At 37.8% G+C, this 27,074-nt stretch overlaps 1 protein-coding gene across 1 annotated transcript in view; it reads right to left on the minus strand.

The window, feature by feature from the left end:
• Positions 1-27,074, minus strand: part of EML5 (echinoderm microtubule associated protein like 5) — a 167,328-nt gene that overhangs the window by 48,609 nt on the left and 91,645 nt on the right. The window contains exons 20-26 of the mRNA XM_012803403.2: positions 21,491-21,618; positions 14,603-14,744; positions 9,611-9,763; positions 8,440-8,571; positions 6,287-6,375; positions 4,714-4,890; positions 383-584 (exon numbers count right to left, since the gene is read on the minus strand). Of these exons, the coding sequence (XP_012658857.1) occupies positions 383-584; positions 4,714-4,890; positions 6,287-6,375; positions 8,440-8,571; positions 9,611-9,763; positions 14,603-14,744; positions 21,491-21,618 (1,023 nt within the window). The remainder of the gene's footprint in view (positions 1-382; positions 585-4,713; positions 4,891-6,286; positions 6,376-8,439; positions 8,572-9,610; positions 9,764-14,602; positions 14,745-21,490; positions 21,619-27,074) is intronic.

Genomic DNA, 27,074 nt, shown 5'->3' on the forward strand with positions numbered 1-27,074 from the left:
ATATGGGGCTGGCACCCTACTCCTTTGAGCCACAGGCACCGCCCTATGTTTATTTTTTATTACAAAATGTATTTTCCGTAATGAGCTGATATATTACGGAAAAAATCAAAATTATTTTAAAATATGAGGATCAATAACATAAAATTTATTTTAGTGGTACTTATTTAAAATATGATTATCTTTCATCTGTAGATGAAGAATATTCAAGTCATCAATACATGCTATTCTTGAGTCACAAAACCAATTTTGATATTAACTAAAGTAAAACCACTAATGCCACAATTCTTCAAACATTATCATTACCAGTACTGGTTATAACTTCTACAGTTTAAATAAGTTATACTAAATTTTCATTTTATTAAAATATAATAAATTGACTTACCCCCATCTTCTTCAGAATCTATGTCAGACTCTTCACTATCACAAGTCTTTTTTTCTCGATATCCCTCCATCTCATTTGTCCATATCATTAAAGACATATCTGTACCTCCTAGGGTAACCAACATGCTGTTATCATAAGTCCAGCGAACATTTGTGACATGTGTACTATGGGCCATATACCTCTTAAACTTTCCAAATTTTCCCTAAAGAGGAAAATAAATTCAAACAATCTTTTTCAGAAATTTTATTATCTGAAAACTTTCAGTTATAATTTTTAATTCCTTTTATTTTTCTTAGCATATGATTAGAAATATATCATTTCAAGTGCAACATGTAAAGAATCATAAGAAAATAGTGAAACTCACTAGAACAAAAAATAGCAATTTCCAAACCTAGTGAGTATAGAATAAAATTATTAGTTTCACACATCATACAGCAAAATTCTTTAGGACAACAACTTGATATTGTGCATTAAAAGCATAAAAATGTTCTCATGTATCCATCTTGCTTTTAGGGATCTTTGCTAAGAAAATGCTGCATCTGCAAAAAATACATACCACAGTATTTAAATACCTAAAATGTCCAATAAAGTAATAATAGCTAATTATACTGTATACATATCTATGGAATAGTGTGTGTGGATTAAAAACAATGATTATGCAGATATACTATATTGGAAATAAATACAACTGAGAAGGAATACAAATGCCTATGCATGGCATAACTATATAAACAAAGACAAATCATCAATTGCTTCAGTATATACATTGTATATATACATATACAAATGTGTGCATATACACAAATGCCCATGTAAATCTTTCATTTTAATTCATTAATGTTTTTGTTTATAAGCACTACACATTGGAATGTATTTTGCTTTTTTGTTTTTTGGGGACAGTGTCTCACTCTGTTGCCTGGGCTAGAGTGCAGTGGAGTCATCACAGCTCACTGAAACCTCAAACTCCTGGGTTCAAGCAATCCTCCTGCCTCAGCGTCCTGAGTAGCTGGGGCTACAAATATATACTACCACACCTAGCTAATTTTTGTATTTTTTGCAAAGACAAGGTCTTGCTATGGTTCTTAGGCTATTTTACTTTTCTTCCTTTTTTTTTTTTTTTTTGAGACAGAGTCTTACTATGTCACCCTCTGTAGAGGGCTGTAGTATCACAGCTCACAGCAACCTCAAACTCTTGGGCTTAACCAATTCTCTTGGTTCAGCCTCCCAAGTAGCTGAGACTATAGGTGCCTGCACAACACCTGGCTATTTTTTGTTGTAATTGTCATTGTTGTTTGTTTAGCAGGCCTAGGCTGGGTTCGAACCCACCAGCTCCCGTGTATGTGGCTGACGCCCTAGGCACTGAGCTACAGGCGCCAAGCCTATTTTACTTTTAAATATAAAGAAAAATTCATGTTATAAATATTTGGCAAATTTAAATCTAGAACACTAGCATTAGCAAGTTATAAAAGTAAATTTCAGATCAAAGCATCATAAGCAGTCAAAACAATAGATGTTCTAAACAAAACATAGTGATGGCAAAATCAGTGAATTCTCTGGGAATAAAGACTCTTAATAAGAATTAGGTTCTGGCTCGGCACCTGTCGCTCAAGTGGCTAAGGCGCCAGCCACATACACCTACGGTGGCAGGTTCGAATCCAGCCCGGGCCTGCCAAAACAACGACGGCTGTAACCAAAACAAATAGCCGGGCCTTGTGGCAGGCACCTGTGGTCCCAGCTACTTGGGAGGCTGAGGCAGGAGACTCACTTGAGCCTAGAAGTTGGAGGTTGCTGTGAGCTGTTATGCCACGGCACTCTACCCAGGGGGACAGCTTGAGGCTCTGTCTCCAAAAGAAAAAAAAAAAAAAAGAATTAGGTTCATATTCCATTTCTGACACAGCCTTACTGGCCAGGGGCATGGTTCATGCCTACATGTGGTTCACAACTGTAGTCCCAGCTACTTGGGAGGCTGAAGTAGGAGAAGCACTTGAACCCAGAAGTTTGAGGCTACAGTAAGCTATCATCATGCCACTATACTCCACCATGGGCAACAGAATGAGACCCTGCCATTTAAAAAAAAAAAAAAAAAACTATGGTTGGAGATCTGTCATCAAAGCACACTAAAAAGGTAATTTTTCTAAGATTATGTGGTTCTCACTAGAGTGAGGTGAAAAATGAATCCATACATCAATTTCCTAGAGCCTGTTTCTAAGGGATCTATACCATCTGGAACGCTGGGAGTTTCTATTAAATATTTTAATGGGACACACTCTTATCAACTAAAATTTTACCAATCTATGGAACATTTTCTTGGGTGTCTGAATTTTCTTTTTTGGGTTTTTTTTTTTTAGAGACAGAGTCTCATTTTATTGCCCTCAGTAGACTGCTGTGGTGTCACAGCTCACAACAACCTCCAACTCCTGGGTTTAGGCAATTCTCTTGCCTCAGCCTCCCAAGTAGCTGGGACCACAGGCGCCTGCCACAACACCCAGCTATTTTTTTGTTGCAGTTTGGCCTGGGCTGGCCTTGAACCCTCCACTCTCGGTATATGGGGCCAGTGCCCTACTCACTGAGCCACAGGCACCGCCTGGGTGTCTGAATTTTCTTTGTTTTTTTTTTTTATAGAGACAGAGTCTCACTTTGTGGCCCTTGGTAGAGTGCCATGACGTCACACAGCTCACGCAACCTCCAACTCCTGGGCTCAAGTGATTCTCTTGCTCCGCCTCCAGGGTAGCTGGGACTACAGGTACCTGCTATGATGCCCGGCTATTTTTTGGTTGCAGTTCGGCTGAGGCCGGGTTTGAACCCACCACCCTTGGTATATGGGGCCAGTGCCCTACTCACTGTGCCACAGGCACTGCCCTAGAGTGTCTGAATTTTCAATGAGAATTTTTAAACCTGTGTTTTCATATCAATGCTGATCTACTAAAAATATTAACAGCAGTTATTCAGATCACCATGAACTGAATACCTTAATATGACTCAGTGTCCTATTTATGTTTACATTCATGCTGGTGCCAGACTGTAACATCTTAATAGAAGTTAATTTGTGACATTTAAGAAATACACGTATGTGGACTTGATACATGAATTTTATATCTGTGCTAAGCAAAAGCCTAATGTTTTGTAGTAATATAAATACAGGAAAGTGGTAAAAGAATTAAGCAATCAAATAGTGCACAGTAGCACACGTATGTGAAAATCCAAAGAATCCATGTTGTTAGGCCAGGCCCGGAGGCTTGCACTTATAATCCTAACACTCTGGGAGGCTGAGGTGGGTGAAATGCCTGAGACAAGCATGAGCCCAAGCGAGACCTCTTCTCTGAAAATAGCTGGGCACTGTGGTGGGCACTTGTAGTCCTAGCTACTTAGGAGGCTGAGGCAAGAGAATTGCTTGAGCCCAAGAATTTGAAGTTGCTGTGAGCTGTGATGCCACAGCCCTCTACTGAGGGTGATAAAGTGAAACTCTGTCTCAAAGAGTTAAAAAAAAAATCCATATTGTTTGGTTTCAACAACAATGAAAAAATCATTCATTACATTAAATCAATATTGTTTATTTTAATTTTATAGGTGTTATAACATTTTGTATTAAAATTGATTAAAACATTATAAGCTTTGGAGTTTATATTTACTGTTTATGGTATATATTTAATCAAAAGAATAACAAAATTATTTAAGTTAATATTGGGGATAAAAGAAATGTTTCTCTTAGAAGGGTTATTTACAGGGTGGCTCCGGTGGCTCAAAGGAGTAGGGTTCTGGCCCCATATACTGGAGGTGAGAGGTTCAACCCCCCCCCAAAAACCCAAAAAATACTTATTTAGGCAGGGCCTGTGGCTCAGTGGGTGGTGTGCTGGTGGGTTCAAACACAGCCCTGGCCAAACTGCAACAAAAAAAAAATAGCCGTTGTTGTGGTCGGCGCCTATGGTCCCGGCTGCTCAGGAGGCTGAGGCAGGAAAATCACCTAGGCCCAGGAGTTGGAGGTTGCTGTGAGCTGTAATACTACAGCACTCTGCCAAGGGTGATAAAGTGAGACTCTGTCTCAAAAAAATAAAAATTAAAAAAGGGTTATTTACATTATTCAATATTTGAAAAATACTGTAGAATATAATTTATAACTTAATGCATGGGATCATAATTATAATACTTCCAGATGAAACTTATAAATATGAACCACAATTCTGAGTCTTTCATGATATACATGTATTACACAATACATATGTTTCTGTTATGTATGTACCATTAATTTCACAATAATGAGGTGCTATGATAAAGCATTGCCTTAACTTTTTCATAACTTACGATTATTAGAAAAATTAAAGAAAAACACATACTTTAGTAGGATATCTAAATAACTTCACAAATCCCAAATCATCCCCAGTAGCGAGGACCATTTTGTCACTGCTGAGGCAAGAAGAGGTTACATCTGTGACTTCTCCAATCACTGGCCAAATCCCCTCACAGCATAAACCAAGAACACTTGTCCATGATGCCCAAGCAATTTTCTCTACCTAAAAAGACAAAAATGATGCAGTAAATCTGTAATATCTAAACCTAAAAAATTAACAACCAAAATATAAACACGTTTCTTTGTAATTACATGTGTAAAATTAAAGTTTTAATGAAAAAAGAGTTAAATTTTTACTTGTCTTGGTTTTGTAGCTTCTCAGAATCTAATTAGTTCCAGCAGAAAAATTTAAACATAAATTTTCTTTAGGGTGTACTTATGTATCCACCATGTGTTCTAGATGCTGAGCAGACAGTGATAAATAAGGCTGTTTCTGCCTTTAAGATAATGAAGAAACATTCTTAGAGTTTGGGTCCAAGTTTCTACTAATGCATTATGATAATCATGTCTTCTAACAACTGGAAATTAAGAACTGTTACTTATATTCTTTCCCTTTATTAAGCCAATTTTTTTTTTTGAGACAGAGCCTCAAGCTGTCCCCCTGGGTAGTGCCGTGGCATTACAGCTCACAGCAACCTCCAACTCCTGGGCTCAAGCAAGTCTCCTGCCTCAGCCTCCCTAGTAGCTGGGACCACAGGCGCCCGCCACAACGCCCGGCTATTTTTCTGGTTGCAGCTGTCATTATTGTTTGGCAGGCCCAGGCTGGATTCGAACCCGCCACCTTAGGTGTACGTGCCTGGTGCCTTAGCCACTTGAGCCATAGGCGCCGAGCCTTAAGCCAATTTAATGTTAAATTTGGTGAACCTCTCTTCCTAGGTCAAACCAAAAAAATTGCTAATATTGTCAGACACACAAAGAAAACCATCCAATTTCGTATTTTGCTTTTAAAAATAGGAATCTTAGGAATATGAGTTCCAAATACATGCAGACAAGCAGTCTCCAATCTTAGATGGCATGACTTCTACTTGCTGTTGCAATGATTTCTCTCCTGAGAGGAAAGTAATTAGAGCACAGCTAGACATACAAGTGATTCATTCCTTTTCTTTCTTTTTTTTTTTTTTTTTTTGTGGAGACAGAGTCTCACTTTATTGCCCTCGGTAGAGTGCTGTGGCTTCACAGCTCACAGCAACCTCTAACTCCTGGGCTTAGGCAATTCTCTTGCATCAGCCTCCTGAGTAGTTAGAACTATAGGTGCCCACCACAATGCCCAGCTATTTTTTTTGTTGCAGTTTGGCTGGGGCCAGGTTTGAACCCACCACCCTTGGTATCTGGGGCTGGCACCCTACTCACTGAGCCACAGGCACCGCCCCCCTTCCTTTTCTTAATACTTTGTCTCTTCCTTTAACCCTTTTATGTATTCTGGCCCAAAAATGTAAATCCACTCAAGAACACCCATAATGTGAGAACAAGCTTCCCCTATAACTAAACAATGGAACGTAGGAATCAGTTTTCCAACCATTCTTATATAAACAACACCACAAACATCACCATCTTCCTACCTCCACACTGGGGATGGTTTGCTTTTTCCCTCTAGGAGCTTCAAAGAATAACTGTTCTTTAGCACCAGTATTGACCTGTAAAAGCTTTCCTTAAAAAAATTAAAAAATAAATATATACACATATAAAAATATATAAATAAATATATATGCCACTAGTATATTTAAATTTTATGAGAAAAATTATGCTTAAATATAAAAACTATTTTCCTCCATAGTCAATATATATTAAGTGTTTTATTTTCTTAAATTATATAAAATTAAGTAATTAAATTCATAATTAGTTTAATTTCTGTATACATACATAGCTATTTCTATTGTTATGCATATACAACCCCCCCCCAGAAACAAATGTTGGAATTTTTAAATTTCAGATTAATCTGAGGGTACAAATCATTAGGTTATAATGTTTACATTTGTTAGGTAAGGCCCCTGTTAGAGTTGTGTCCTGCACCCAGGAGGTATGCCATATACCCTTACTTGTGCCCATTAGGTGGGAGACACCAACATCCCACCTCCTCCCCCTCCTCCAACTTGAATTGAATTGAGTTTTTCTCTTATGTGGGTATTAGTTGAGTACATTGGATACTTGCTTCTCCATTCTTGCAATACTTTTTAAGAAAAATGTGTTTCAACTCCATCCAGGTTGAAACAAAAGATGTCAAGTCTCCATCTTTTTTAAGGCTGAACAGTATTCTTCAGTATACATATAACACAATGAAATTTTTTTTTTTTTTGCATTTTTGGCTGGGGCTGAGTTTGAACCCACCACCTCTGGCATATGGGGCCAGTGCCCTACTCCTTTGAGCCACAGGTGCTGCCCCCAATTTTTTTTTTTAAGACAGAGTCTATGTTGACCTCCGTAGAGTGCTGTCACGTCACAGCTCACAGCAACCTCTTGGGCTTAAGCAATTCTCTTGCCTCAGCTTCCCGGGGTAGCTGGAACTACAGGCGCCCCCTACAACACCTGGCTATTTTTGGTTGCAGCTGTCATTGTTGTTTAGCTGGCCTGGGCCAGGTTCAAACTTGGCTCCCTTGGTGTATGTGGCTGGTGCCATAACCAATGTGCTATGGGCTCTGAGATGAAATTTTTTTTTTTTTTGCAGTTTTTTGGCCAGGGCTGGATTTGAACCCACCACCTCCAGCATATGGGGCCGGTGCCCTACCCCTTTGAGCCACAGGCACCACCTTGAAATTTTTTTTTGAAGTATACTTGTTTAACAATATTTGGAAAATTTTTAATTTACAATACTAAGTTTACAGAGTTGAATACATGAAACAATAAAATCCTTAAAAAGAAGGCATTTAAAATAGTTAACATTTATCAAACTTATTAGTCATGTGCCATGCATTCTGCTAAAAAGCAAAGCTACTTTATTCTTTGTGTATATAATTATGACTATTTTTAGAAAATTTTACGTATTTTTGTATCAAACAATGAGGAAGATGACTTTAAAATCTTCATTAACATTTCTAGTTTCCAAATTTGAAGTTACTTTTAATTTCAGATTTATCTGAAAAAAACCAGGGTATCATGGCTCAGCACCTGTATCTCAGAGGCTAGGGTGCCAGCCACATACACTGAGGCTGGCGGGTTTGAACCTGGCGTAGGCCTGCTGAACAACAGTGGCAACTACAACAACAACAAAAAAAATAGCTGGGAGTTGTGGCCACCTCCAGTAGTCCCAGCTACTTGGGAGGCTGAGGCAAGAAAATCCCTTAAGCCCAAGAGTTTGAGGGTGCTGCGAGCTGTGATGCCAGGGGGTGACATAGTGAGAGTCTCTCTCAAAAAGAAAAAGAAAAAAAACAAGGGCATCATCATGACTAACAATTTTTTAATTTAAATTAAAATTTTTTAATTTATTATGGATATATGTAATAGTTGTATGGTAAATATTTATATAATATTCCAATTATTTTATAAATTAAACAATGTATACTTACCGTACTACATTTGAATGACACTGAAGTATTGAAAAGCCTAAAGTTTACAGTGTTCACCTTCACAAGTAAAATAAAGTAGTAAAAAAGAATTTTGAGAATGTTTTTCACAATTCTTTGAACTCATCTGGTGAATCACTTTTGTTACTCAAAAATAGCTAGACTAAATCAAATGAAACTTTTATGAAATCAGAACATTTAAAGTCTTACCTTACCTCTAATATCCCAATCGATATGGGTTATATAACTGGTAGCGCCTTTGCATATTCCGACTCGTTTACTACTCATAACGTTGTATATATCTATGAAGCTATCATGGGATGCTACAGCTAGGTATTTCCCAGAACCTACAATAGAAACATATTAGCTTGACATATTCTACCAGTAAGGAAATATTTCTTATACTCTGCAACTTGGGTTAACTATACTAGTTAGTTTTTTGAAAAATCGTAGGTGTTTCATAAGTTATATTATAAGAAGAGAGATGTTTCTAATGACAAATGATAACATTTTTCAAGTATATTATAATCAACAAAATTTTCTTTAGTGTAACAAATTAGTTCAATGCAGGTCAAATGTCAAAAATTATCTACAATGTAATTTTGATACACTTTGTATTTAACATCAAAAAACTTCTCTAAATTTAGAAAAAAATAAAATAAAACTGGCCCAGGGAGGTGGCTTACACCTATAAACCTAGCAACTCTAGAAGGTCAAGATGGGTGGATTACTTGAGCTTAGGAGTTCAAGATAAGCCTGAACAAGAGTAAGACTCCATCTTTACTTAAACAGAAAAATTAGCTGAGTGTTGTGGCAGGCACCTGTAGTCCCAACTACTTGGGAAGTTGAGGCATGAGGATCACTTGAGCCTAAGAGTTTGAAGTTACAATGAGCTCCGATGAGGCCCTGGCACTCAACCTCAGGGTGACAGAGTGAGACTTTGTCTCAAAATAAATTAATTAATTAACTAAATAAAACTAAACCATAAGTAAATTTTACCCTAAGTAAATTTTGGCTTAACATTAGTCAGTCCTACATTACAGTACATTTTGTAGTAGTGAATATATGAGAATTGATGGAATAAAATCAATGCAATTTCAAAAGCATTAAGAAAATAATGAAAAACCCCTTTTTATGTTACAAATGAGGAAACTAAAGCCCAGAAAAGTGTCCCAGCCCAAGCCACATAGACCATTTAGTGACAATTAGCACTAAGACAGATATTGTACCTATCTAATATATGGCTTTTCCCTCTTACCACACTGCCTCTCCTAGACAAAATGTAAAATTCTGAGATAAAGTAAGTTAATAAAAATTACACATTAATGCATTTGCTCACTGACAGACCTCAGTTAATAATCAAATACAATTTCAGTAGAATATTACCAGGCGAAAATCGAATATCTGAAATAACATCTTTTCTGTGGTGAAAAGACACAAGATCCTCCAGAGTATCTGCATTTGCCATTAAGAAACTTCCATCATTAAGACCTACAGCCAAAGTTTTGCCATCAGGAGAAAAACAGCAACACCTTCCACCTAAAAGAAAAAGATAATATATATTAGGTAATTTTCTTTCAAAATTTTTAAAAAAGTATTTCTAGGTGGTGCCTATGGCTCAGTGAGCAGGGTACCAGCCCCATATACTGAGGATGGTAGGTTCAAACCTGGCCTCAGCCAAACTGCAACAAAAAAATAGCCAGGTGTTATGGCGGGAGCCTGTAGTCCCAGCTGCTCAGGAGGCTGAGGCAGGAGAATTGCCTAAGCCCAGGAGTTGGAGGTTGCTGTGAGCTGTGATACTACAGCACTCTACCAAGGGCAAGAAAGTGAGACTGTCAACAATTTTTTTGTTGAGACAGAGTCTTACTATGTCACCCTCAGTAGAGTGCTATGGTGTCACAGCTCACAGCAACCTTGACTTCTTAGGCTTAAGCGATTCTCTTGCCTCAGGCTCCCAAATAGCTGGGACTACAGGCACCCACCACAATGCGTGGCTATTTTTTTGGTTGTAATTGTCATTGTTGTTTAGCAGGCCTGGACTGGATTTGAACCTGCCAGCTCTGGTGCATGTGGCTGGCGCCTCAGCTGCTTGAGCTACAGGTGCTGAGCCGACAAATCAGTAATTTAACAAATAAGGTTGTCTTCATAAAAATGTTCTAAAATGCTAAAAAAAAAAAAAAAAAAAAGTCAGATGTAATGGTGCACATCTCTAGTCTCAGATACTCAGGAGGCTGAAGCAGAAGGGTTGCCTGAACCCAGGAATTTTGAAGCTGCAGTGAGCTATGGTCATGCCACTGCACTCCAGCCTGGATAATACAGTGATACCCCAAAGGGAGGAAGAGAGGGAAGGAATGAAGGAAAGAAGGAAAGAAAGGGAATAAGAAAGGAAGGGAAGAGGAAGGGAAGAAGAGGAAGGGGAAGGGAAGGGAAGGGAAAGGGAAAGAGGAAGGGAAAGAGGAAGGGAAAAGGGAAGGGAAAAGGGAAGGGAAAGAGAAGGAAGAAAAGATTTAAAAAATGATAATAGGCAAATAAGGAGGATAACAAAAAATGTACAGAAATTTTAAGAAAGGGAAAAACTGTATTAAAATTTTAATACTCAAGCCATGTTTGACTTCTGCAATTACAAGAGGTGCCAAATGAATATAATTTTGATATTGTCTTTTTCTTTCATAAAATGTATATAAATTTTTTTGGCACCCTCTGTAGTAAGTTAAACTAGGAAGACATACTTATATGAAGGATGACAATTAAGTTTGCAGACTTGCCACTGTGCAGTACTCGATAGCACTGTTCAAACAGCTTGGTACAGTTTCATGACCTTGGTATATCAATGTCTCATGGCTGTGTTCATGTCAACAGCACTGTTCAAACAGCTTGGTACAGTTTCATGACCTTGGTATATCAATGTCTCATGGCTGTGTTCATGTCAACATGTGGCAGTGTCTTGCTAAGTTGTCTTCATTATTGTTGCATGACTTTGTGTGCTGTCTCAAGAATGTCTGAGCCTGAATTAATTCAATGAATGAACATTAAATTTCTTTCTTTCTTTCTTTCTTTTTTTCCTTTTGGGACAGAGTCTTACTTTGCCCCCCTTAGTAGAGTGCCATGGCATCATAAGCTCACAACCTCAAACTCTTGGGCTCCAGTGATCCCCTTACTTCAGCCTCCTGAGTAGCTAGGACTACAGACACCTGCTACAATGCCCTGCTAGTTTTTCTTTTTTTTTTTTTTAGTAGAGCTGGGGTCTTACTCTTGCTCAGGTTGGTCTCAAACTCCTAAACTCAGGCAATCCATCTGCTTTAGCCTCCCAGAGTTTTAGGATTACAGGTGTGAGCCACTGTGCCCGGCTATGTTTAGTTTTTTGAAGAACCTCCATACTGTTCTCCATAGTTGGTGCACTAACTTACATTCCCATCAATAGTATACAAGGGTTCCCCTTTTTCCTCATCATCACCAGCATTCATTATTTCCTGTTTTTTGGATAAAAGCCATTTTTAACTAGGGTAAGATATCTCCTTGTAGTTTTGATTTACATTTCTCAGATGACTAATAATGCATTTTTTCATATACATGTTGGCCATTTGCATATCTTTTGAAAAATGTCCAATCAAATCCTTTGACCATTTTTTAGGCAAATTATTTGATTTTTTTCCTAATACATTTTTAGAGTTCTTTATATATTCTACTTATTAGTCCCTTGTCAGAGGGGTAAGTTTACAAATATTTTCCCCCATTCTGTGGGTTGTCTCTTCACTTTATTGATTGTTTCCTTTCCTGTATGAAGCTTTTTAGCTTGATGTGATCCCATCTATCCAATTTTGCTTTGGCTGCCTGTGCTTTGGGGGTATTACTCAAGACGTTCTTGCCCAAACCAATATCCTGAAGCATTTCTCCAATGTTTTCTTTTAGAAGTTTGATAGTTTCATGTCTTAGATTTAAATCTTTAATCCATTTTGATTTTATTTTTGTATATGGCTAGAGATAAGGGTACAGTTTCATTCTTCTGCATATGGCTATCCAGCTTTCCTAGCACCATTTATTGAAGAGATTATCCTTTCCCCACTATGTTTTTGGCACCTTTGTTGAAGATAAGTTCACTACAGATGTGTGGTTTTATTTCTGTTCCACTGAAGACTGTCAACTAAATTTGAGAGTAAGTAATATAGTCAATAATGGATATAAAGATTGTTGGGATTGTATGTCTTCACTCACTGGAGAAAAGGGAGAGAACTGTATTTGTACCAAAGGTAGTTACATCTCTTTGGGTAGAAATATAAAGTTAGTTATGATGTTGTAGTAAAGTTAAAATGCATGTAGAAGCTGATCAGTCAAAGGGGTAGATTGTGCAGTTTAGTATTTATTACCTCTCTTACAAGACTTCTTTTGCTAGCTGACTGATAATAAGTTTTGCCAATAGAGGGTGCTGGAAAGACACTACACAGACCAAACAGAAGGTGACTGTCTTCCAGTGTGTGGTTTTTGCAGGGGTCTGGCAGCCTGCTCCACAGCGGCAGCCCCAGCCCCAGCCCCAGCCTCCAGCAAGTTTCTCCACAATCACAGAATTGGCCCTAATGATTCAGCTGTGATTTGCAGCCTCCAGCAAGATTCTCTGCCAAGACAGCAGCAGTTCTCACAATGACCTTTTCCTAAGTTAAGTTCTTTACTAAGCAGTCATCCTGACCATTCAGCACTTGCCTGTGCCTTCTGGCAAGCTTTCCCTTCACCCAGTGACCACTCTCACTGTTCTACTGAGGCCTGCACCCTCTGACAAGCTTCTTAGCCAGACTCACTGCGTGTTCCAATAGCAGTCACATCCTTTCCAAACAAGTCTGAATCTCCTTTAAATTCTTTCTTTGTTCACTCTCCCTCAGCAACTAGGGCTTAGTAGCTGCTTTCTACAGTGGCTACATCTAAAGCCTTTTTAGTAGGTTACCAGCTAACAATTCTATTAAATTTTTCTTCTTCAAATGACTAGTGTAGTCTCTGTCTTCTGACTGGACATTAACTGATCTAATCTCCAAAAGTGTGAGTACACATATGAAAAACAGCAGCCAGGAAGAAGCCCCGGAGCATTCCCAAATGTAGAGAGCAGGAAGAAAAGGCAAAGCCAGCAAAGGAAACAGAAAAAAAAGGAGCCAGTGAAGTAGAGAAAAAACAGGTATGTATGGGTTGCAGAGACAAGTGAAGAAAGTATTTCAGAAAAGAAGGAACAAGCACTTGTGTCGAAAACTGCTGTGAGGGGAGATGAGAACCAAGAACTGACGAAGAAATTGACAGCAGGTTCAATGGACAAAGAAAGATAAAAAGCTAATGGGAGTGAGTTATAGAGTAACTGTCAAGTGAACACAGAGAAGTGAGACTCAGTTATTTTGAGAAGTTCTGTTACAAAAGGGAGCAGAGAAACAATAGTAATTAGATCAATCATCACGGCTGCTATTTTATTCAACCCTTATTCTGCTGGTTTGGTACAGGCGTAGAGTAAGTAGAAAGTTGAGTTTAAACAACTCAACATAATAAATTAGCCCTTTAAATGCACAGCTGAGCTAAACAAAAAACAGAAAAATTCCAGTTATCAAAAATAAAATGGGGGCAGAAAATCAAGTAAAAAAGCCACATCTTCCCTAAAGGTACAAGAACAAAATGTTTTAATTGAGAATGGCTTATATAAAGTATTCCTTTCTATTTTCTTACTTCTCTCAAGTGTTATGAAGATGATGGTCAACTTGGCTTTTCCTGTGGCTAGACAATCCTTTCCTTCATCTGTCGACTTTGTCACATTTCTTACAGTAGCTATTCACAACTTTTTCAACTAGAGGTTGAAATAGTTGAATATAATATACCCACTCCATTAGATAACATTCTCTGCCACTTTACTAAGAAATTCAAAGCTCCTGTATAATCATCTACCCTAGATTAACAGTAATAGCACCAATCCAACAACTGAATTCCTTGTCCCTCTACACCGCCAGCCTCATTTGCCTCCTACTAATGTACCCAGTTTTGTTTCATCCTAAAATAATAGCCTTCCCTCAACTCTGTTACCCCTTTTTAAGTTAAGGCCTTCTCAGTTTCCAGTTCCAAATTATACATATGCCACAATCACAAAGAAAAATATAGCACCGTTTACTTCCTATACTCTTCCTTCCAACATGTCACTGGAAATTCGCTCAGTTTAGGCATCATCATAGGAGGTCCTACAAGACAAAGACTGGGCACAATGAATTTTCTTTATGTAGCACCATGAGCAAGTAGACATTTAATAAATATTTTAAAATATTTAAAGTCTTTTTTAACATGCTTTTTATTGCTTTCTTATTATCTGTAAGGGTTAGAAAATTGTGATAACTTAAACTATGTTCAAGTCTGAGAGCCTCTTACCCTTTTTCAGCTTCCGGACAGCCAACATACAGTGACTAGGAGAGAGATCCCATATTCTTAAGGTTTTATCATCACTTACAGTAGCACAGATGGGCAGATAAGGATGTGTAGCCAAACCCCACACCTCTCCTTCCATGTGTCCCTAGAAAACATAGTCAAGATCAATTTAACCTAAAGATACATATAAATAGTATACTTTAGAATAAAACTGAAGATAATATTCAATAATATATGACAATGGAGAGAATAAGTCTTAATGAGACTTTTATTTTTCAAATGCACCATAAAATACCTCTGTCTTCACAATTACAAAATTATCAAGTTAGTATTAAAATTAACTTACAATCTTAAAACATTCTGTGTGGAAAGGTCAAATGTTAATAATTGCCACACAGTAGGCATTTAATATGATATGAGTATAAAGCTCCTGCATGATAAGAGTATAAAGCTCCACAGGCCTCATTAAGAAATTAAAAATTTAAAACAAACAAAACTATTTAAAGTCTCTGGAAATAGTTCCAAGGACATACAACAAATGAAGGAAAATTTAGTGAAGAAAAATCTACTAACATTTAGTAGAAACATAAGTCTATGGCTCAGTGGTAGGGCGCTGGCCCCATATACCAAGGGTGGTGGGTTTGCAGCCCTGCCCAAACTGCAATAAAAAAATAGCCGGGCGTTGTGGCAGGCACCTATGCCTAAGCCCAAGAGCTGGAGGTTGCTGTGAGCTGTGATGACACAGCACTCTACCCAGGGCAACAAAGTGAGACTCTGTCTCTAAAATAAATAAATTAATTAAAAAAATAAAGTTCAGGCTAATGTGGTGGCTCATGGCTGTAATTCTAGCATTTTGGGAGGTAGGAGGATTGCTCGAGGCCAGGAATTCAAGACCAGCCTGGGCAACATAGTGAGACCCCATATCTACAAAATATTAAATATTAGCCAAATGTGGTGGCACATACCTGTAGTCCCAGCTACTCAGGAGGCCAAGGTGGGAGGATTACTTGAGTGCAGGAGTTTGATGTTGCAGTGAGCTATGATCATGCCAATGTACTCTAGCTCAGCTGACAAAGCTAGACACTATCTCAAGAAAAATAAGTAATACAATAAAATAAACTGAGATCTACTCCCTTCTTGCCTCCTCATCTGGATGGAACCTCCAGGCCAGACTAATATGACCAAGAACACATGGCCCCCAGGTCCCAGTACGTGGGCTATCTCCCCAAGAGTGGCAGGATATCAGCATGTCTCCTTCTGCTCCCAGCTGTGTGCTGCTGAGGCTAAATTCTTGGCAATCTCAGATGACAGGTAGGAGATCCCTTCTGCCCAGCTTCTCCTCCAGACAGAGGCTCTATGTTGGGGTACAGTGCCATTGAGAATAATAGGGCCCTGATGGCACCTCAGGAACACCTGAGCTGACAATCCCCTCTCTCCTTAGCAAGCATTCAGCTCCTAAGGCCTGGGATACTCAGGAAGAAGTGTTCATTGGCCTTACTCTCAACTCCAGAGCAGTGGCTCAGAGATTTTGCCTGAAGTATAGGAAAGCCAGAAAAAGAGATAGCTCCTAAATCTTTTTCTCAAAGGAACAGACTTCATTTGCAGCAGAGTATAGAAATGCTCATGCCTAAGGGTATTCTCAGAAACAGTGGAGGTTGTGATAGAAGGTAATTGGGAGATTGGTAGACTCATTGGACAAATAGGCTTAACCGCAGACCAGCTAGTTTGTCCAAGGTAATCAGAGAAATCTCAGAAATAGCTAAAAGGAGGTTGCTTGGAGTCAGAACAAACCTCAAACACTGAGGGAACTTGCCCTTCAAAGGAGCCTGAATTTGACTGGTTTAGTCTGTGGAGCAATTTATCCCCCTGGAAAATGTTGTAAACAATAAAGCAATCAGCCAGCAATAACAGGAGTGTAATAGCTGGGTGTAGTCAGGGAACAGACAAAGAAGAGGGAATACTTATGAAGCCAATATTACCCTCATACCAAAACCAGACAAACACTTCACAAGAAAACTATAGACCAATATCCCTAATAAATACGGACACTAAAATCCTCAACAAAATACTATCAAATTGAATCCAATTAGTATAGAAAGAATCATACACCACAACCAAGTGAAATTTATCCCAAGAATGCAAGGTTGACATAACATACAAAAATTAATTAATGCAGTGCATTGTATCAGAATGAAAAACAAAAATCACATGATCATCTCAATAGACATAGAAAAAGCATCTAAATAATCTCTCCTCACCTATAATAAAAACACTCAACAAATTTTGAATAAAAGGGTAATTCCTCAACCTAGGAAAAACCCGCAGTTTTTCCTGTCTATGAAAAACCCACAGTTACTAAATGGTGGAAGTTTAGGCACTTTTCCTCCAAGATTAGGAACAAGACAAGGATGTCTCTTCTCTTACCACTTTTCTTCAACACTGTACTGGAATTTCTAGCCAGCATTAATCGGAGAGGAAAAAGAAATAACAAGTATCCAGATTGGACAGGAAAAAGTAAAACTATATCTGTTAACAGACAACATAACCTTGTATATAGAAAATCCTGAAGAATCCACCATAAAACTGTTAGAACTAATAAATGAAGTCAGCAAGTTCACAGGATATAGGTCAATGTACAAAATCGATCATATTTTTACAATCGACAACTGGGAAACAAAAGGAAGAAAACAGCTCTATTTATAAAAACATAAAAAAATAGCTAAAAGTAAATTTAACAAAATAAGTACAAGACTTGTACACTGAAAACTATAAAATATTGAAAAAAGGTAAAAAAAAATCTAAATAAACGGAGAGCTGTCCCATGTTCACCAATTGAAAGACTCACTATTGTTCGGATGGCACTACTCCCCAAACCGATTCACAGAATTTGCTGCTACTAATGCTGTGGTACATATTTCTTGAGTAAATGTATGAAAACACCTCTGAGAAGTATACACATTTCCATACTTATAATTACTGCGGTTTTATAATAATTTATTTCTAGCATTAAGAATTTGTCAAATTTCTTGACTATTCTTGAATATTTTCTCAAATGGGTAATTTTTTAAAAAGATTTCCAGAATTTATAAAAAAATTTCATTAAGATTTGGATTGTGATCATATTTGATTTAGAATTTATTTAGTTCTTCTATGGCTTTAGTAAAAGCCTACAGTTTTCTTAACACAGACCTTGCATATTTTTAGCTATATTATTTGCGGTTATTGCATAGTATTTATTATGAGATTTTTAATGCCATATTTTCTAACTGGTTATTGTTATTGATTTTTATGTCGATTTTGTACCCAATCACTTTATAGGACTCCTTAATTAATTCTAATAATTTTTCAGTTTGTGACTCGGTACCTGTAGCACAGCAGCTAGTGCTCCAGCCACATACACTGGAGGTGGCGGGTTGGAATCCAGCCTGGGCCTGCCAAACAATAATGATGACTGCAACCAAAAAATAGGTGTTGTGGAGGGCACCTCATTTACTCAAGAAATATGTACCAAAGTGCTAGTAGCAGCAATATTCTGTGAATCAGTTTGGGGAGTAGTGCCATCTGAACAATAGTGAGTCTTTCGATTGGTGAACATGGGACAGCTCTCCATTTATTTAGATTTTTTTTTTTACCTTTTTTCAATAATATTTTGTAGTTTTCAGTGTACAAGTCTTGTACTTATTTTGTTAAATTTATTTTTAGCTATTTTTTTATGTTTTTATAAATAGAGCTGTTTTCTTCATTTTGTCTCCCAGTTGTCGACTGTAGAAATATAATTGACTTTGTACAACCTCCAGGTGTTGTGGAGGGTGCCTATAGTTCCAGATACTTGGGAGGCTGAGGCAAGAGAATCGCTTAAGCCCAAGAGTTTGAGGTAGCTGTGGTCTGTGATGCCACAGCACTCTACCAGGGTGACAGCTTGAGACTTTGTCTCAAAAAAATAATATAATTTTTCAGTTTGTTTCCCTGATAGTCAAGGTGTAGAATTATAATGTCTGGCGGTTGTCTATTTATTTCTAATATGTATATCTTTTATTGTTTTATTTTATTGGATTAGCTAAAGCCTCCAACACAATGTTAGACAATCATAATGAGCTCTGGAATCCTTATCTTGTTCCTTATGTCATGGAGGTAATAAGACATGAGAAATATTTATATATTTTTTTGGGATGGAGTCTCCCTTAGTCACCTTTAGTAGGGTCCCATGGCATTAGTTCACAACAACCTCAAACTTTTGGACTTAAGTGATCCTTTGCCTCAGTTTTCTCATGTTCAGTAGAGTTGGGGTCTTACTCTTGCTCAGGCTAGTCTGGAACTCCTGAGCTCAAATAATCCACCCACCTCAGCCTCTCAGAGTGTTAGTATTACAGGTGTGAGCCACTGTGCCTGGCCAAGACATTAGAAACCTTAAACCTTATAGTAACTATCAAAAATAATAAGATGTGTTAAAAAATTTTTAACTGGGAAGCCATTAGGGTGAAAGACCCCCAGCACTTTAAAGTTCCTATATAAGCAAACCAAAGCCCAATATAAATAGAAAAAAGGAACTAGAGACTTACTGATCATAAACTGCCAACTAACCTCTAATTAAGGTCTTTCCACTCTAACCAACCAAATATATTTTCTTTGTCTTACTTCCAAGTTCAGCCTATAATAACCTGCTACCCATGCTGCACGCTGCAAATCTCTCTAAACCTCTTCCAGTTCTGAGTGCTGCCCAATAATACTCAAATAAATTAAGCTATATTTATCTTGTCTAAAGTTTTTTCTCTTAACAGATATTATTTATAACTTCCAGTTTGTTTGTTTTTTTTTTGAGATGGAGTTTCACTATGTCACCCTCGGTAGAATGCCGTGGCATCACAACTCACAACAACCTCAAACTCTTGGGCTTAAGCCATTCTCTTACCTCAGCCTCCCAAGCAGGGGGGACTACAGGTTCCTGCCACAACACCTGGCTATTTTTTGGTTGTAGGTTGTAGTTGTCATTGTTGTTTAGCAGGCCCAGGCCGGGCTCAAACCTGCCAGCTTTTTTGGTGTATGTGGCTGGTATCCTACTCACTGAGCTATAGGCACCGAGCCAACTTCTAATTTTTTTACAATTATAAAATTGTTTGCATTTTTTAATCATTTCATCTATGGATTCATCTATAAAAATGCAGTTGTGTTAACATTTTGCAGGAGATCACAGACATGTTAAACACCATGACTCCACCATCTTTTTCCTTCAAAGGCATACTATATAACTGAAACTAAAGAGTAAGACACTATTATAAACATTTTGTCATCTGCTTACAAATTCCCAATACATCAAAATACATATGGGGTGGCCATAATGTTTGTGTGCAATTTAAATATATTTTATATTTTTAATATTTTCTTTTTATATGTTTTGCAATTTATACTTAAATTGTACACAAATTTATGGCCACTCTGAATGAACATTAAAACTTGCTGGTGTTGTAAAGGGAGTGAAGGAGGTTTGAAGGAGAAAAACGTCTGTATTTAAGAATGAAAATAATTCTTTTTCAAGGTAAAACCAAAGTTTAGCATTACTATGTAGAGTTGCATGAAGATAATTTTTTATCAGGATAGAATGATGATGACAGAATAGTAAAACTTCATTAATGTTTAATAGTACTGATTAATTTCCCTACCTACTTTCCGGAAAAACATACTACATAGAAGAAATGTACATCTAAAAATCTAATCCACCATTTCTGATGGAAATATTAAGGATCATATGACCAGAAGCTACCCTGCTATTTAATTTTATATTTCTTTTTTTTTTATTGTAGAGATAGAGTCACACTTTATTGCCCTCAGTAGAGTGCCACGGTGTCACACAGCTCACAGCAACCTCCAACTTCTGGGCTTAGGCGATTCTCTTGCCTCAGCCTCCTGAGCAGCTGGGACCACAGGCGCCTGCCACAATGCCCGGCCACTTTTTTTGTTGCAGTTTGTCCAGGGCCGAGTTTGAACCCACCACCCTCGGTATATGGAGCCAGCGCCCTACCCACTGAGCCATAGGCACCACCCTAATTTTATATTTCTAACACAAATTTTTATATTTCTGAGTTTGGGGATTTTTTAATTTTTTTTTTTTTTTGAGACAGAGTCTCACTCAGTTGCCCCAGGCTAGAGCATCATGGCATCAGCCCAGCTCACAGCAACCTTGAACTCCTGGGTTCAAGGGACCCTTCTGCCTCAGATTCCTGAGTAGCTGGGACTACAGGTACCTAACACAACACACAGGTAGTTTTTTTAGTTTTTCTATTTTTAGTAGAGGTAGAGTCTTACCTTTGCTTAGGCTTGTCAGGAACTCCTGAGCTCAAGCAATCCACCCTCCTTAGCCTCCCAGAATGCTACAATTATAGGTGTGGGCTACCACGTCCCACTGGTTTTTGCTTTATTATTAACATATTTTCATCAATAAATGTTTTCAGTAAAAGATTTTAGCATACATTCATGCATTCATTTTTTAAATCTTTGTAAGATAGAAATTTAAGAAGAGATTTCAGAGGAAAATACCTGCCTTATGCTCAAAAAATAAACTTAAAAAATTAAAATACAAATGAAATAAAGAAACTAGGTTAAGTGAATTAAATTGTGATTTTCCCCCCACTGGACTTTTTATTTTGTGATAAGAAATTACTTAAAATATTGGCAATTATTCCATATGAAAATATGCATATTTACTGATACTTAGACATTTAGCTAAATTAAAATTTTTTCTATAAATATTAACATTAACACATATTTCCCCGATTAATTTAACCAAATTTTTCACCACTGTCAATTTTTTGTATTTAAAGAATACAAAAATTCTTTTATGTATTAAAAGAATCAATTGTATGCAAAGGAAAAAAATATATCAGTATTTAAAATTACCTGAACCAGAAGTGTTATTGGGCCACTTTTATCCACTTCTAGTATTTCACCATTCTTTGTGCCAACTAAAATATGACCATGTCCTAATGATATGGCACGTATGGATGGATTATCTTCCAAGAGAAGACCTGAAATGTTGAATAGGGTTATTCTTCTAGGTATGAAGTGACTCTAATACAAGGATGTATATACTGCCGAATATGCTATTCTGACAGTGAAAAACATTTTATAAGGTTACCTTCTCCTATATTTTAAGTATTCTAATAAATGTACTGTATTTCCTGCAATCATCCAATATACTAATCTCAAAATAAGCACCACCTATATACCACAATTGTATGGTTCTTCTCTATCAGATCCCCCTACTACTGTTCTGACAATTATGTGTTTCTTTACCTCTTCTATTAGCTCCTCCACATCCAACTCCTGTACCTCTTAGAGTACTTATAACATTCTGATTAGTAATTTTAATTTGATCAAACTTAAATATATATTTATCCTTTGGTATTTGCAAGGTATAGATTCTAGGACCCCTCATAGATACCAAAATCATTGGACGTTCAAGTCCCTTTATATAAAATGACATAATATTTGCATATAACCTACATATTTTCTCCTGTGTAGTTTAGTCTCTAGATTACTTATAATAATGTATGATGTAAATTATATGTTAATAATGATTATATTGTATTTTTAAATTTGTATTATTTTTTATTGTCACATGGTTACTTTTTTCCCTAGGATATTTTCATTGAATCTGAGCATGTGGAACCCACACACAAAGAGCTGCTGTATCTGTTTATGTCTACATATCCTAGGCAGGCTTCAGTGATACATCAGCAAGCATGACAGATCCAGCTCCTGCCCTCATAGAGCACACGATGAGGAAAACACACCCTATGTGAGGGGCATATTGAAAAAAGAGCATATAGCAAGGAAATTTAACCTTCTGGGGGGAGGTGAGGATAGAGGCAATAAACATAGAAGAAACAGTGTTTGAGATTTGAAAAATGAGCATGTGGTCAGATAAAGAGGGAATAAGAGGGATGAGAAAGGGAAACTTCTAAGAAAAAGTAATGAGATGTAGAAATGCCTGGTGGTTCAGGGCCTTAAAAGGAAGAAATGCACTCAAAGAAAGGAAAAAGGGAAGAAGGGCCTGTAAGGCTAGGGAGGCAGATCAACAAAATGCCAAAGTGAAACAAAATATCAAGATTGAAAACAAGTTCTTGACTGGTAATAAATGTGACGCTCATACAAAAATTTTCTTTGGAAAATTAAAAATATTAAAAATTAGGATTAGTAGAATTACTTCCTGGAATTGTGAGAAGATGGCTGACTAGAAGCAGCTTTTGCCAGAGGCTTATGCCCAAAGGGAGAGATATTGGACTGAAGTGGATGGAAACCAATGAGAGGAGCTCTGCACTGAGAGGACTGCATGAGATACATACCACCTAGGCTGAACACAAGAAAGTGGAAGAAAAACAACAGGTAGGAGCCCAGCTCCCAAAGGAAAGGAGACCCCTCTCTCCAAACAGGAGCTCTGTGGTAGGCCACCAGTCAGCCAGCAAACTGGGTTCAAAAGTCTCTTGACCTTATCCCACAGGAGAGCAGTTGCTAAGACCCAGTCCTCCTTCATTATTGAGGTCCCACCATTGGGACTGGGCCCCATATTGTCTGGCACAAAAGACCACATACTTTTCCTGCAATCCTGAACACCCAGGATTGCTGGAAAGACCAATGAGGTCACTGGGAAGCTGGGGAAGTCTGCCAGCCGCTGAGCTGCAGCGTCAGAATAGTAGCACAGCAGTCCAAGCTTTAGTGGGCTGAGGGTGAACTATCCATCTCCAGCTCCTCAGGAATTCTCAGGCAGCTGTTCTCTGCCCTTGAGGACAACTTCTGAGCTCCATTGGATGGGCACGGCCAATGCTTAAACAACTCTGACTTGTGGCTGAACTTTGTTTTTTGTTTTTTGTTTTTTGTTTTTTTTGAGCCAGAGCCTCAAGCTGTCCCCCTGGGTAGAGTGCTGTGGCATCACAGCTCATAGCAATGTCCAACTCCTGGGCTCAAATGAGTCTCCTGCCTAAACTTCCCAAGTAGTTGGGACCACAGGTGCCCACCACAACGCTCAGCTATTTTTTGGTTGCAGCCGTCATTGTTGTTTGGCGGCCCAGGCTGGATTTGAACCCACCACCTTAGGTGTATGTGGCTGGCACCTTAGCGACTTGAGCCATAGCACTCAATGACAGGATTAGTAAAATTGATAAACCCTTGGCTAGACTAACCAGAAACAGACAAACAAGATCTCTTATAACTACAATAAGAAATGATAAAGGGGAAATAATAATAGGCGCCACAGAAATACAAAAGATTCTCAACAATTACTATAAAAAACTCTATTCCTGGGGCAGCGCCTGTGGCTCAAACCAGAGATGGCAAGTTCAAACCTGGCCCTGGCCAGAAATAAATAAATAAATAAACTTGCAAAATTATTAAAAAAAAAAAAAAAAAAAACTCTATTCCCAGAAATACGAAAGAAAGAGGAGATGGACTGATATCTGGAAGAACATACCTTCCAAAGCTCAGCCAGAAATATTTAGAAATCTTGAATAGACCAATATCAAGTACTGAAATAGCAACAATTATACAGTATCTCTCAAAAAAGAAAAGCCCTGGACCAGATGGTTTCACACCAGAATTCTATCAAACCTTCAAAGAGGAACTAGTTCCTACACTACACAAACTTTTCCAAAGGAAAGGATCCAACAAAAAAATCAAACTATAGACCAATATCATTAATAAGTTACCAATGCAAAAAATTCAACAAGATATTAGCAAACAGAATACAACAACACATTAAAAAGGTTATACACTATGATCAAGTGGTTTTGTCCCAGAGACACAGGATTGGTTCAACATAAGCAAATCTATAAACATAATACACCACATAAACAAAATCAAAAACAATGAACAAAGACCATATGATTCTTTCAATTGATGCAGAAAAGGCTATTGACAATATCTAGCATCCTTTCATGATAAAAACATTCAAGAAAATAGGCTTAGAAGGATTATTCCTTAAGCTGATAGAGGCTATCTACAGCAAACCCACAGCCAATATTATATTGAATGGAGTAAAACTGAAAGCATGCCCACTCAAATCTGGAACCAGACAAGGATGCCCACTGTCTCCACTGCTATTTAACATAGTGTTGCAAGTCCTACCCGTTGCAATCAGGCAAGAGAAGGAGATCAAAGAATTCCAAATGGGGGCAGAGGAGGTCAAACTCTCCCTCTTCACAGATGACATGATCTTGTATCTGGAAAACCCCAGGGACTTAACTACAAAGCTCTTAGAAGTGATCAAGGAATATAGAAGCATCTCAGATTAAAAATCAATACCTCCATCAGTAACCTTCATATATGCCAATAATTGTCAAGCTGAGTACAAAATTAAAGACTCTATTCCTGTCACAATAGCACCAAAGATGATGAAATACTTGGGAATATATCTAACAAAAGATGTGAAAGAGCTCTATAAAGAAAATTACAAAATTTTGAGAAAGGAAATAGTAGAAGAAGTCAACAAATGGAAGAACATACCACGCTCATGGCTGAGAAGAATCAACACTGTTAAAATGTCCATACTACCCAAAGCAATCTATAGATTTAATGCAATCCCCATCAAAGTACCAAGGTCATACTTTAAAGATCTTGAAAAACTAGTACTTCAATTCATATGGAACCAGAAACAACCCAGAACAGCAAACACAGTTCTTAGAAATAAAAACAACTCTAGAGGCATTACGTTGCCAGACTTCAGGTTATATTGCAAGGCTACAGTGATCAAAATAGCATGGTACTGGCACAAAAATAGCAACACAGATCTATGGAATAGGATAGAGAATCTAGAGATGAACCCAGCCACATATTGTCATTTAATCCTTGATAATCCTAACAAAAACATGCAATGGGGAAAAGAATCCTTATTTAACAAATGGTGCTGGCAGAATTTGTTATCCACATGCAGAAGACTGAAACTGGACCTGCACCTCTCACTATTGACAAAAATTGATTCTTGTTGGATTAAAGTTTTAAATTTAAGACACAAAACAATAAAAATTCTAGAAGAGAGTATGGGAAAAGCACTTAAAGATACTGGCCTGGGAAAAAACTTTATGAGGAAGACCCCTGTAGCAATTGCAGCAACACCAAAAATAAATAACTGGGACTTGATCAAACTAAAAAGCTTTTGCACAGCTAAGAGTACCACAAACAAATCAAACAGACAGCCCTCAGAATGGGAGAAGATTTTTCCATGTTATGGATCTGACAAAGGCCTGACAAGAATCTACACAGAACTCAAATTAAAAATAAGAGAGGTACAAACAACCCTCCCTATAAGTGAGCAAGTGATTTGAACAGAAACTTCTCTGAGGATGACAAATGGCCAACAAACACATGAAAAAATTCTCATCATCTTTAATCATCAGAGAAATGTAAATCAAAACCACTCTAGGCTCGCGCCTGTGGCTCAAGTGGCTAAGGTGCCAGCCACGTACACCTAAGGTGGCGGGTTCAAACCCAGCCCGGGCCCGCCAAACAATAATGATGGCTGCAACCAAAAAATGGCCAGGCGTTGTGGCGGGCACCTGTGGTCCCAGCTACTTGGGAGGCAGAGGCAGGAGACTCGCTTGAGCCCAGAGTTGGAGGTTGCTGTGAGCTGTAATGCCACAGCACTCTACCCAGGGGACAGCTTGAGGCTGTCTCAAAAAAAAAAAAAAAAAAAAAAGACCACTCTAAGGTATCACCTAACCCTAGCAATATTAGCCCACATCACAAAGTCCCAAAACACCAGATGCTGGCGTGGATGTGGAGAGAAGGGAACACTTCTATACTGCTGGTGGGACTGCAAACTAATATAGCCCTTTTGGAGAGAAGTATGGAGAATCCTCAAAGATCTATATGACTTTCCTTTTGACCCTGCAATCCCATTACTAGGTATCTACCCAAAAGAATATAAATCATTTTACCACAAAGACATTTGCACTAGAATGTTTTTTGTGGCTCAATTCATAATTGCCAAGTCGTGGAAGTAATCTAAGTGCCTATCAACCCATAAACGGATCAACAAACTGTGGTATATGTATACCATGGAATATTATGCAGCAATTAGAAAAGATGGAGACTTTACATCTTTAACATTTACCTGGATGGAGTTAAAATACATTCTTCTCAGTAAAGTATTGCAAAAATGGAAAGACAAATATCCAATGTACTCCATACTAATATGAAACCAATATATAAACAATTACATGCTCCTAAGAACAATAAAACACTATTATGGTCCTGTTGGGGGATAGAAGGAAGTGGGGTCAGGGGAGGACGTATGAAGGAGGGAGGGCATAAGGCAGGATCTCACCTTGTGAGGGTGTATAACAGGCCCCCTGGGTGAGGGGCTCTTCTACAAATGGAACTTTACCCTGGAAGTGAGAACAATGTAACCTAAATATTGTACCCTCATATTAATTTGAATAAAGCTAAAAAATAGCATTAATAATGCTATACTTGCCTAATATTTTACCGT

The sequence above is a fragment of the Otolemur garnettii genome, unplaced genomic scaffold, assembly GCF_000181295.1.
Source record: "Otolemur garnettii isolate 467f Iridium unplaced genomic scaffold, OtoGar3 scaffold00020, whole genome shotgun sequence".
Taxonomy (NCBI): Eukaryota; Metazoa; Chordata; class Mammalia; order Primates; family Galagidae; genus Otolemur; species Otolemur garnettii.